Raw genomic sequence first — 12,735 nt, 5'->3', positions numbered from 1 at the left:
GCGGAGCCGGAGAAGAGACGCGGGAGAAGTGCGGGGTGGATAGTGGGGGGGAAGATGGTGAGAAGGGGCTCCCTGTGCGTCCTGGCGCTGTGTCTGGGCTTCGCGTCCCCGCCGTGCGCTGCCCGGATTTACACCAACCACTGGGCGGTCAGGATAGTCGGAGGAGCGGAGTTCGCTGAGCGGATAGCGGAAAAATACGGCTACAGGAACATGGGACAGGTAAGTTCGCCCCCGGACCCGACGGACGTTTCGCACGTGTGTAGTTTCTTGTGTGTGTGTGTGTGTGTGTGTGTGTGTGTGTGTGTGTGTGTGTGTGTGTTTTTTTTTTTGTGTGTGTGTTTGTTTTCTTCTTTATTCTTGTTTTGTATCAACAAATGTCACCGCACGTGACGGCAAACTGGAGGACTTGTTAATCACAAGCTCGTGCGTTTCGGTGAACTTGTTTGGGTGACGTCGGCGGTCCGGCTGAAGTGCAGCAGTCTAGGTTAGACCGAAGCCCCGTCAGTCAGTCTGTCCTTTAGCTTTCACAGCAAACAGTCCAGAGTATGTGCCTCTTCCCCAAATCATATATTTTTACTTACTTTAACACAGCCTAGACACACACACACACACAGAGAAAGGGAGAAATGCTGCTTAACAGATAGGCGAGCGAGAGATAGGATAGATCATGTACAACAGGTGCCGCCGCTGTTTTCATTTTGCTGATTAGACTGACTGTGATTTTCTTATAATCAACAGCTTAAAATACTTAGTCCCCTTTTTGTTCCACAGTCAGTGCTGTGTTTAAAGTGACACTGATATTGCAATTTCTGGTTTGAGATTGATGAAAAAATAGATACGAAGTCTAAAGTAAAATTATGTAGCCCAATCATCTACTTAAACACTGTTTATTTCCAGTGTGAAACTGTCATTTCACCCTATGTCAATCCCAGCTTGTTAGGGGCTTTGCCTGGCATTGCGCCTTATAGTCTATAGACTGGCAACATTCTTATAACAGTACAGGGAAGAATGACTTAAGTGTTTCAGTCAAATTGTCACAACGTGTCTGATCAGAAGAATGTTTCACATCTTTGCTCTTATCTGCAACAAGGTTTCTAGTGTCAACTGCTGGAAAACCGTTTAGTGGGGTACAGTCTGCATGGAGATTTAGTGCTGCTGTTTGGCTCTTGCTGTTCACAATGCATGGTTACCACGGGTAGGGAACATATGAACTGAAGTAAGTCGTTAGCACATTCTGTTTCTCAAACGTAGTAGTCCGTATTTTCTTAATTGTCAAACATGTAGGGCTGTACCTCCCAAAGTAGATTCATTTCACAGCTATCTACATGTCTATCGGTCTTATTTATCTTGCTATCTATCTACATTTGGCTCCTTTTTTGAGATAAGGGGCTTGTGCATGTTCAGGAGGGCTTCATGAGATTGTTAAGCGGTGTGGTTTAAACAGTTTGAACAGTCATTTCACCTTTGCGTAAAAGAGAAATGCAACACAACCTCAAACCCCACACATATTGCAAAGTATGGCAACCAGAATAGGTTTGCAATCCAAGCGTACTTGCCAGCACTAAACATGAAGATGGCGTGGAATGGAAGGGAGCATTCTGACAGGTTGTTGCAGGGTAGCCTAGTCAACAGCTATTGAACTTGCCTTTACCCAACCCACCCACCCACCCACCCACCCATAATACTCCCTAGAGAGTGGGCCCTAATGGTCCCGTTTATCCTCTTTTACGGGAACTAATGTGTAGTAGTAACCCCCCTCTAGCCCCCAAGGAATTCCCTTAAGGATCAGAGTGCTGCCCCCAGCCCCCACCTCGCTGCCTCATTTCCATCTCAATATGGAGCGTTCATTCGACTTTGACACCTCATTGACAAGAGGTTTACTTCACTTCCTGGTTTCTGGGGGTCAGCTGAAAGACGCTCCCATGGGAGCGATAACTGCACTCTCTGGTCCCCTAATGTGAACTTTGACACCCCCTCCCCACCTGCCTGCCTGCAACACCAGCCATCGTTCGCCAGCAAAAGGCGCTGATGTAACCTGGCCAGGGTGGGCAAGTGATTATAGAGGCCATCCTGGACATAGGTAGGTATGATTCTTGTAATATTAAAAGCCATGTTCGTCATCAGCCACATGTCTTGTCAAAGTGTCCTTGAGCAAGACACGTAGGCCTGTCTGTTCACAATGAGAGTTACCTATCCCCCTCTGCTCCAGACCAGTGGGAGAGCTGCATAGGTTCTGTTGGCATTGCTTGTATGTGAACATGAGCTCAATTGTTTTTGGACTGGGTACTGACATAAGCCCTTGGGTGCTCTTTACTTGAGAGAGCATATCTATGTTTTTGGCAGTCTCATACTGGTAAAGATTGCAAAAGAATTTTATTGCATGTGTATTTTCATGTAAATAAATTTATCATGGCTACCAGCTAGGGTTGTCTGTGAAACAGTCATTGTTTTGACTTGAATTTGGACAGTTTGTGATATTTACTTTTTTTATATAGTTTGGGAGGGGGAGTAATGTAGTCACTAAAGAACAATAGTTTTAAATGGGGAGTGAAGAAAGAGAGTGGGATTGGTGGAGAGAAATTGTGACAGACATAACACTAGAGTTGACGGGTGGAAAGACGACAGAAGGAAAGACAACCTCACACTCACTGAGAGATGGACTGGAGGAGGAGGTGGTTGTGAAGGAAGAAAGGATGGATGGGTGTTTGGATGAAAACAGTTGGCATGGAGTGAGAGAGCTCCTCAATCAGGAATTCTGGGTAATCCTCTTAACCATGCAGCCTCCTGCCCAGACTAGAGACTAAGACAGTGGCCCAAGCTGATGTTAAATCAGCTGAGGAGGCCCCTGGCCCAGACAGGGAACCTGGTGTATTTAGAGGATGGGGTGACTTGGAGTTGTTGGAAGGGAGGGAAGAGGCCTCAGCCAAAACATGGACAACAGCTGGTTGCACCACTGCGCCCAAGTTCAACATTCCTTAGTTACCACATTATGTTTATTGTATTTCAGACCTTGAAAAACTGCCTGGCTACCAATACAGACTCTAATATGGCGACTCATCATTATGTTCTTTTCACAAATTCCTCCATAATGGGGAGAAAAAAATAGTTGTATCCTATTTTGGGATCATCCAAGTCTACAGGTAAGGAGAAATAGTGATATGATTGACTTTGGATACTGGGCCATTTTTAATTTCTAACCAAAAATATTCTCTCGCTTCTGTTTTCTCTTATTCTTTGTTGCCCCCCCCCCCCCCCGATTTCATTCCTGGCTAAACGGCAGTATTTCATCTTTGTATCAATCAGGTGAACAAAATGGAATACTTGTTGTTTGTAGTGTCAGTACAAAAGAAATACGTGGGGCCTCTGGGTAGTGTAGCAGTCTATTCCATTACCTCCCAACATGGAGATCACTGGTTCGAATCCCCATGTTACCTCCAGCTTGGTCGGGCATCCCTACAGACACAATTGGCCATATGTGCGGATGGGAAGCTGGATGTGGGTATGTGTCCTGGTAGCTGCACTAGCGCCTCCTCTGGTCAGTCAGGGTGCCTGTTTGGGGAGGAGGGGGAACTGGGGGGAATAGCGTGATCCTCCCATGAGCTACGTCCCCCTGGTGAAACTCCTCACTGTCAGGTGAAAAGAAGTGGCTGGTGACTCCACATGTATCAGAGGAAGCATGCGGCAGTCTGCAGCCCTCCCCAGATCGGCAGAGGGGGTGAAGCAGCGAATGGGACGACTCGGAAGAGTGGGGTAATTGGACGGGTACAACAGAGGAGAAAAAGGGGGAAAACTCCAAAAAAAGAAAGAAAGAAAAATGAAATGCGGTTACATCCCTGCTGCTACATCCATGCGACATCCTGTAGGAATGACTGCAATGTGAGCGGCTGCTCCTCGGTCACCCTGACATCACAAACTGCAGCCCATGATTGCGCTTAAAGTATGATCTGTTTGGCATGTTGATGCTCTAGAGCGATAATACTGATATTGTCTTTCAATGACCCAACACATATATTGTATGTCCCTTCTATTGAGTGAAGTTATACCTGTTGTAGTACTAGCCCGGGGCATGTTTTACCATTTTTAGATGGGAATAGGATGAGCCTGCCATGTTCTGTGAGGCTGCACAGTAAAAGCGGACAGAGATTACAACTTCAGCAAGGACTGTATCTTGGTTAGGTTGAACAGTTGTTACCGCCTCCAAATTACAACAAGCATACTACTCTCTGCTGCAGAATAAACGTGGTATTCTGTGTCCTCACACCTCAAATAGATCATCTGATGAATGTTAACATGGAAATGTCATGCTTACATTCAATTAAATGCGTGATTTTTGTGTTTTGAATTTAGGCACTGTCTGACCAATTGGTCACCGTGTTCATTCTAACAGAGAGCGTACAGAAGGCTGATAAAGGAGCACAGAGCTCAGTACCAGCCATGGGGAAGAGGGTGGGACAGTTGTTACAGGCTTTTGAGAGCCATGTTTAAGGCCTCAGCAGTGACTATACATTGGCAGACACGCTAGAGGATGGGATGTCCTGTGAATGGCCGTTCTACTAGATGCCTACTAGACTGAGCAGTCAGCCATTTCATAGTGTGTCAGAATGCATATGCGCTTTGCGAATCTTCCATTATTATCCATATTGAACCTCATTTTGTTCATGTAGAGGTCTTTCTTGTTCGCCTATCCAAGACCCCCTCTGCTGTGTGTGTATACAGCATGGTCAAAATCAATGTTTCATGCTTGATGAAAGGCGATCCAGCTAGTCCTCTTGACACTGGTTGGCTCCTCTCTTATTGGTGTGTGAGTTGGAGACATTGTGTTTGTGCACGTGCACGAGTGTGTGTGATTAAATGAATGAATGTGGAGCTGAAAGTTGATCTGTCGGTGTGGTGAAGCTCGGCCTGGATCAGTGACACGCCACAGGATCCTTGGCAGCCATGACAGTTTGATCATCTGAGGGATTGTGTGGACTTTATCAATTATTAAAACTAATCACCTTCCGACAGTGTGCTGTCTGTCTGTCACTATCCTCCTGCGTATCTCCTCTCCCCTCATCTTTCAGCTTTTCCATCTGTGCCGGCTTGTGTCTGTTCATTTGTCTGATTTTTTAAAAAACATTTTTTTTAGGCTGTCCATTGTTTGTTTATTGCCCGTCTCTGTGCTTCTGTCTGTCTGTCTGTTGGCCGTGCTGCCTGTCTACATGCCTTTGTATTCTTTGTCCTCCCACTTGTGTCACTATTGACCATCTAGAAATCTTATCTTTTTGTCCCTCTCTTTTATTTTCTGCCCATTTTAGAATACATCCTTGTTTAAGAAAGATGAATCATTGAGTGTTAATTTTTATTAGTGGAATGACTGATGACCTTGATGAAGCTTCTGGTCGGGCTGTTTGACATTCATTTGTCAAATAAAGTTAATAAACCCCTCCATGCCCTCAGAGAAGTAACCGAGACGCTGACTTCTCGTGCCGTTTGGTTAGCCGTGGTTTCAATCCTACAGCTTTGAGACAGTTACTCCTGTCCTCACTTGAAGACCTTTGGGATGAGAGCACCTACTATTAGCTGTCTTGCCCATTAATCACTTTATGATAAACCCTAATAAACTGTGTGTGTGTGTGTGTGTGTGTCTGGAGCCTGCTTTTATTACGGAGTGCAAATGTCCACACCAAAGTATATACTCTACAAAAGTTGTCAATTTCTCATGATGATTTCATAGACAGTGTTATGAAAAAATCTGTATGGGTAAAACTCAAGTTACACTGGTAGTGTTAATGGTTGGTTACTGGTTAGAGATTAACGCAACACAATGTCCTCAGAAGTATAAAAACGCAAGGCTCTGTCTTTGTGTTTGTTGCAGATTGGGGACCTGAAAGACCACTACCACTTCTTTCACAGCCGGACTATCAAGAGGTCCACTCTGTCCAGCCGTGGCCGCCATAGTTTCATCTCCATGGAGCCTAAGGTAAACACATCGCAATGATTCATGATAGGAATTAGTTGTAGGAGGCCTGTTGTTTGTGTGTCTCCTAGTGAAAACCATAAAGCTCTACTAGGCCCCTGTTTTTCTTCCCCCCCTTGTTGTGAAGATTACCCTGATCGATAAATACTGATAAATGAGCCCCTATACAGTCGCCGTTGTCTTTTCCACACAAATCATAGGCGGGTGGGCTTGGTGGTGTTTGTCTGAAAGTCAACCTTACTATCGTCTTATCAGTGAGCCTTGCATCAATGCACCGGGCCGTCAAAACCGTGCCTGCATTATGGATGAAGCCGAAGCCTCACGCCACACCACCTAGTGACCAGGTTTGTTTTAATGAGATGTGCAGGGCAGACGTGGGGGCACGGACACCAGTTTGAAACCTATTGAAATGCATAGGCAGATACGACAGAAACCAAGTGTAATATGAGGCGTGAGATATAAAGGGATTATGTGCACCTTCTGCAGTGCAAATGAAACATGCAGTCTTAAGTTACGTTGGATGTAAACTGCACTTGTTGACCATCATTGAAAGTCAGACCTCCAGAAACAATTTCGGAGGATTCATTTCATCATTTTGATATGTCATCAATGACTCGAGGAGTTGCTAAATCAAACTTGGGGCACATTCGGCAGGGGCTAGCAGTGTAGACAGCTTGACAAGCCCTGTCTTGACTAATGGCTTGTTTAGTTTTGACTGTGTGGTGAAGCGGTTGGGTTCATATGGGTTTCTGGCTGAAGAGAGTTTGAGGAATGTCTTGCTCCTGTTGCTTGAAAACCTCATTACTCCCAGTATGGTTTTTTAAAACATTTTTATGCATTAATATTTCTATGATGCCACGTGAAAACCTCTTGAAACCCCGAAATTCCTTTGCCATGAATCTTTAAAAAAGCATTCTTTAAATCGTTTACTTTTTGGAGTACCAAGAATTTCATCCAACAGCAGGGGCCTACTGTGTGTGTGTGTGTGTGTGTGTGTGTGTGTGTGTGTGTGTGTGTGTGTGTGTGTGTGTGTGTGTGTGTGTGTGTGTGTGTGTGTGTGTGCGCGCGCGCGCGCGCGCAAGCACACATACATATCTGCCTATGTTCAGCCAGTGAAAACCATATGAGCCTACAGCTATGCTGGTTTGTCTGTGCTAAAAAAATGTGCGTGTCTGTTATGGGACTGGTGGTCTTTTTCTGAGGCTGTGTATGTGTGTATACTACTGTATATATGCAAGTATGCCTCTGTACTGTGGTTGGACCTGTGCTTGGAATATTTGTCCTTGCATGCTTTCAAAATCCAGTTTTTAAAACAAAAGAGGGGATTTGTATGTGTGTGTGTGTGGGGGGGGGGGTGTTTCCCCCAGTGCTTGTGAAGGGTGGAACACAGCTGACTACTTATAGGATGCCAGTGTTGTGCACACACGTGTGTTAGTTTACATGGAGAGAAAGAGGAGGAAGAAATATTGCACACAAAAAGAGGGAGAGAATTGAAAGTTGGGCAGCAGTTAAGATAGTATCAGGGATCAATCACCTTTTCTATTTCACATATCTCCCTTCTTTCCTTTCAGGGCTCCGTCTTGATCCTTTCATCTTATTCTATTCACCACCTGAAATCCTCACCTTTCATTACTAATCTGTCTCTCTTTGACTCACTCTCCTATCTCCCTGTCTTACTGCCCCTTTCTTGTCTGCCTGTGTCTCTCTGCTCCACTTTATTATGTATCTCTAGAACCCCCCCCCCCCACACACACACACACTCTCAGACCCAACAGAGTGCCATAGTGGAGGTAGTTCTGTGTCCTTATGCCAGCTGGCTGAAAGACTGAGGTTTGAGAAGACTGGATGAGAGAGGAGGTTAGAGGAGAAAAAAGGGGAAGGGAGTAGAAAAGAGGGCTGTTAAAACAGACGGGCAGAGGAGAGGAGCTCTGGGAAGAAAGGGAAGAGAGGATGGGAAGATGGGTTAGAGATTGAAAATAAAGGATAGATGGAGAGAAGGGAGGCCCCCCCCCCTCCCCCTGAACTCACTTTGCTCTGAGCTTATTCTGTGAACCTGTCTCCTCTCCTTGTGGGTTTGGGATCAACATGATTGCTAGTATGGCACTGGCGCACTCTGGCATGCAGCAAATGATGTTTTGCAATGGGGTTTGGTAATAATGACAGCCGTATGTGCTTGTGTGGGAGTGAGTCAGAAGGGTGTAGCGATGCCATAGAAGGCGCACCCCGCCCTGCTATCCACAGCTCTCATTGGCACGCTTGTTACCATGGTGACAGGGCACAGCAGTGATTACCGCTTTATGGCCCCCAGCTAGCTGGCATGTCACTTGCCACCCAGTTCAAAGATCACTCAGTTGTTCTGGCTGGTGCCAGCGAATGACTCGCCTGCGGTCATTGCGTAGAGACGGTATTGTTATTGGGGACGAGAATCGGCAGGGACCTCCCAATACAATATCAATTTGTTAACGTTCCAGCTCGATGTATTGCAATTTTTCTTTTATTTTTTCAGTTTTTACAATTCTGTAATATTCTGAATCTTTATTAAACTTTCTTTGTGATTTCTGGTTATGGTTTTAATCCTGGACTCTGGAAAACAGTTGATTGTCACTATTGATAATATTCTATATCATAAGTAAGATGTTCAATAAGGGAAGCGATGTGTGTTCAAAGTTTTTTTTTGTGGAATATTTTATTTTTCATTTTCAAACCCATTTTAACAACCATAGAACACCCCCCCGCCCCCCAATTCCCTACCCTTCCTATAAATGGAAGACGGGGGAAAAAAAAGTCAATGCATAGAGTGAAGTACAGGGACACTGCACTAACACAGTGTTATGTCCTTTTAAAGAAGCCTTCTGGCTAACCAGAAATGATCACATCCCTATGGTGGGTCAGTGGTGTGCCTATATACACTAGCTAAGGCTGCCAAATTTTAGGGAAGGTGTTGTATCCTCTTCTAAGATATACGTGATCTATTCAAGAGGAATACAACGGTTCATTTCCGAAGAACATCGATCAACAAGCAGAGGGGAGTCAGATTTCCATGTTCCTGTTATGCATTTCCTGGCCATACATAAAGCAATTTCCATAAATTTAATTTGGGAATTGGATGGGGATCTACTGACACTTGTGAAATTCCCCTGTAAGCGTGTTCAAAGTTTTTATGTGTGGCTATATTTTTCAAAATTATCAGAACATGCTTTACAAGCAGGAAAGTGTGGCTTGCAGGCATAAAGAGATCATTTGTGTTTTGCAAGTTAACAATATGTGCCGTGTCATTTTGTCGAGTAATTAGAATATGAATTTATAGTACAACAACAACAGGCATTAGTAGGAAGGGTTGCATTAAAGAATAAAATGATTTACTGTCTCATATATCCTTGTTTCAAATGTATATTCAATGCTGATAGTGCATCTTCAACATGAAATAGGGCTGCAAATGAATTTTAAATCAATAAACATAAATAATAGGACAAACAAGGACATGTTTCCAGTATTTGTTTACCAGGCAAAGGAACAGGTTGCCTCCTTCCTCCCTGTTTATGTTCACCTCTGGATGGTGTCCAGCCAGATGTGTCCACTTGTTCATCGTATTACCGCAATGCTTCCTACTAAATGCTAGACCAGTTTTCAACATGATGGCTAGACGTTAGCTCTCTTTTAGCTCAGACTATATCCGGCTAAATATAGCCAACATTTAGACTACACTGTATTCTTTTACCGTCCAAAGAACTGTAACTGTCCAAGTTACACTATGCAAGTCCATATATTATGCTAGAATACTTTTAATTGCTTTTGTTTTAGCAGTGGCTATTTAGGCTAAGATTTAGACATCTACTAGACAACTGGTATTAAACCTTTCAGCCAAATTTAGCCTAGGTCTAGCTTAGATGATGCGCACCATTTAAGATGTTTTTTTTTTGGGGGGGGGGTTCTCCCTTTTTCTTCCCAGTTGTATCCGGCCAGTTGCCCCACTCTTCTGAGCCGTCCCAGTTGCTGCTCCATCCCCTCTGTCAATCCAGGGAGGGCTGCAGACTACTATGTGTCTCCTCCGATACATGTGGAGTCGCCAACTGCTTCTTTTTACCTGAAAGTGAGGAGTTTCACCATGGGGACGTAGCGCGTGGGAAGATCATGCTATTCCCCCCAGTTCCCCCTCCCCCCTGAACAGGTGCCCCAACTGACCAGAGGAGGCACTAGTGGAGTGACCAGGACACACATCCACGTCTGGCTTCCCAACCGCAGACACAGCCAGTTGTGTCTGTAGGGACGCCTGACTAAGCCAGAGGTAGCATGGGGATTCGAACCGGAGATCCCCGTGTTGGTAGGCAGTGGAATGGACCACTACGCTACCCGGACGCCCAAGACGTCTTTTAAGTATCTTATCAGCATAAAATTGCTTAACAGGCTGATTTTGCCATGACAAAGTTTTCGTCATGTCAAGCTTTTTGGCGCCTTATACATTTTGAAGTGCAAAATACTAACCTGACATGCCAGATGGTATGTGACACAGAACCATCTGTGAAGTCATCCTTAGAAACTGTTTGGAAAAGGGCAGGCACGTTCAAAAAATACTTGGCAGGTGACTGGATGAACCATCTGTCTATCATGGGCTAACTTCAACATTCAGATTGCACCTAAACCACGCCCATAGACCAAATTTTTTTCCTAGGATGGTGAAGTCATGACCTCCTCTACTCTGCCTCTGATTGGCTAGTACTCGTTGCCTTCATTGGTTGGGTTGGTTAGGTTTAGGCATAAGGAGTGAGATTGGTTAGGTTTAGGGTAAGAATATCAGGGTAAGTTAAACAGAGGTAGAGTTAGGCACGTCGTGACTTTGCCATCCTAGGAAAAAAACATCACCACCAGTAGCTGCCAGAAGTTACTCATTGGACACTGATTGGTCCGAACCACTGTGTTTCGGCCACAAGGGCATAACTTGAAGCCTGACAAGATGGATTCGCTTGTGATCTCACGAATCCAGCTGCCTTGCAAGGTAAAAGTACTGTCAGAACTTGGATTTAAATTGGGCACCTGCTGCTGGAACATCCGCTGATCAAGTATATCAAGCTGCAACTGCAGCACAATCTACAAGACAGCCACTTTAATACATGACACACCCACTTGGTTAGGTTTAGGCATGTGGAGTGAGATGGTTACGGTTGGGGTTAGGGGTTGGGGGTGTCGTGTTGGGGGGTGTCATGCAGTAAAGTGGGTGTGTGGTGTAGTACTGTGATACTGCAGCTGGACCCTTCTCCCGACGATAGTAGTTTGACCCACGTGCGCGTGCTCATTGAGATGAAGGAAGTGTCAAATGTGTTTCAGCCCAGCATTTTAGGAATTTACCAGCTTTGACTTTATATAACCCCAATCATTTCATGCTTCCATATGCTGGCTAAAAATATTGATTCTGGAGTCATGGCGATTTGTCAGTATAGGTCAGTGTAGTAAAATATAGCTCTACAGCTGCCTTTTATGGACATGAAGTATCTAAATGCTTACTAGAAATTAAATCCTGGTTTTCACACCAATTCCTCAAACTTAATAGTGATAAAACCGAGGTCCTCTTAGTAGGTACTAAATCTACTTTGGCTAAACCAGATAATTTTTCCCTAACTATTGACAATCTATAGTTCCTCCATCGCCTCAGGTTAAGAGTCTGGGTGTCGTCTTGGACAGCACATTATCTTGTGAAGTTCACATCAACAATGTTACTCGGTCTGCATACATCCAACTACACAATATTAATCGTCTTCGCCCATCACTTACACCTAACAGCACTGCCATACTCCCTCACACACACCCTGGTTACATCCCGTATTGACTACTGCAATTCAATCCTCTTTGGTCTTCCCCTCAAGTGTCTTCATAAGCTTCAATTGGTCTAGAATTTAGCTGCCCGTATCATTACCAGAACTCCTTCCAGAGATCATATCACTCCTGTTCTTCAGCAACTCCACTGGCTCCCTGTTAAATACAGTATTGACTTCAAGATACTGCTTCTCACCTTTAAAGCCCTTAATAACCTAGCTCCTGCATATCTTTCTGAACTCCTTCATATCCACACACCCTCCCGCACTCTCAGATCCTCTACTGCTCTCCAACTCACTACACCATTGGCCCGCTTGACTACCATGGGGTCTAGAGCCTTCAGTCATTCTGCCCCCCGCCCATGGAACTCTCTCCCACAAGAAATTCACAACATTGACTCTCTTTCAACCTTCAAATCCCATCTCAAAATGTACCTTTTCAAACTGGCATATTCAGTCTGATCCACTCTTCACTGAGTTTTGTGCAGATGATGATTTTATACTTATCTCTTGTATTAACTTTTTATTGTCTCCCCTGCTTTGTTTTGATTTTATGCTGTCTGATACAGTGCTGCTTGTTTTTTTTCAAACTGTGTTCTGTAAGGTGTCCTTGAGTGCTCCGAAAGGCGCCCACAAATAAAATGTGTTATTATTATTATTATTAAATGTGCCAATGTGCAGCCAAAGTAAACAGTATAGGCAAGAACCTCCTCCTCCAAAGCTGACATACTTCTACTTTTTCTCTCCCTCAATGCATCTACTACATTCTTCACTAGTTACTATATTCAGTAATTGAAGCTCACTTTTTGACCAGTATGCAGCACTACTTGCACAGGGTTGGGGGTGGATGGAGTCAGGCTACATTCGCACATGAACAGAATTTCCATTGCCGTTGATGCAATGGGTGTTGATATGATATCAATTATATGAACGCCCATTTCATATCAATGGGAAATTACTGTTGGTGTT

General features: G+C 44.4%; 1 protein-coding gene across 1 annotated transcript in view; it reads left to right on the top strand.

Moving 5' to 3' along the window:
• Positions 1-12,735, top strand: part of pcsk5b (proprotein convertase subtilisin/kexin type 5b) — a 102,959-nt gene that overhangs the window by 409 nt on the left and 89,815 nt on the right. Inside the window, 2 exon segments of the mRNA XM_056296818.1 lie at positions 1-219; positions 5,858-5,962. The exon segment at positions 1-219 is cut by the window's left edge and continues 409 nt beyond it. Coding sequence (XP_056152793.1) covers positions 55-219; positions 5,858-5,962 — 270 coding nt within the window. The 5' untranslated portion in view covers positions 1-54.

This window comes from Lampris incognitus, chromosome 1 (assembly GCF_029633865.1).
Source record: "Lampris incognitus isolate fLamInc1 chromosome 1, fLamInc1.hap2, whole genome shotgun sequence".
Taxonomy (NCBI): Eukaryota; Metazoa; Chordata; class Actinopteri; order Lampriformes; family Lampridae; genus Lampris; species Lampris incognitus.
Note: the sequence above shows the minus strand (reverse complement) of the source record. Positions and strands in the feature narration are given on the sequence as shown.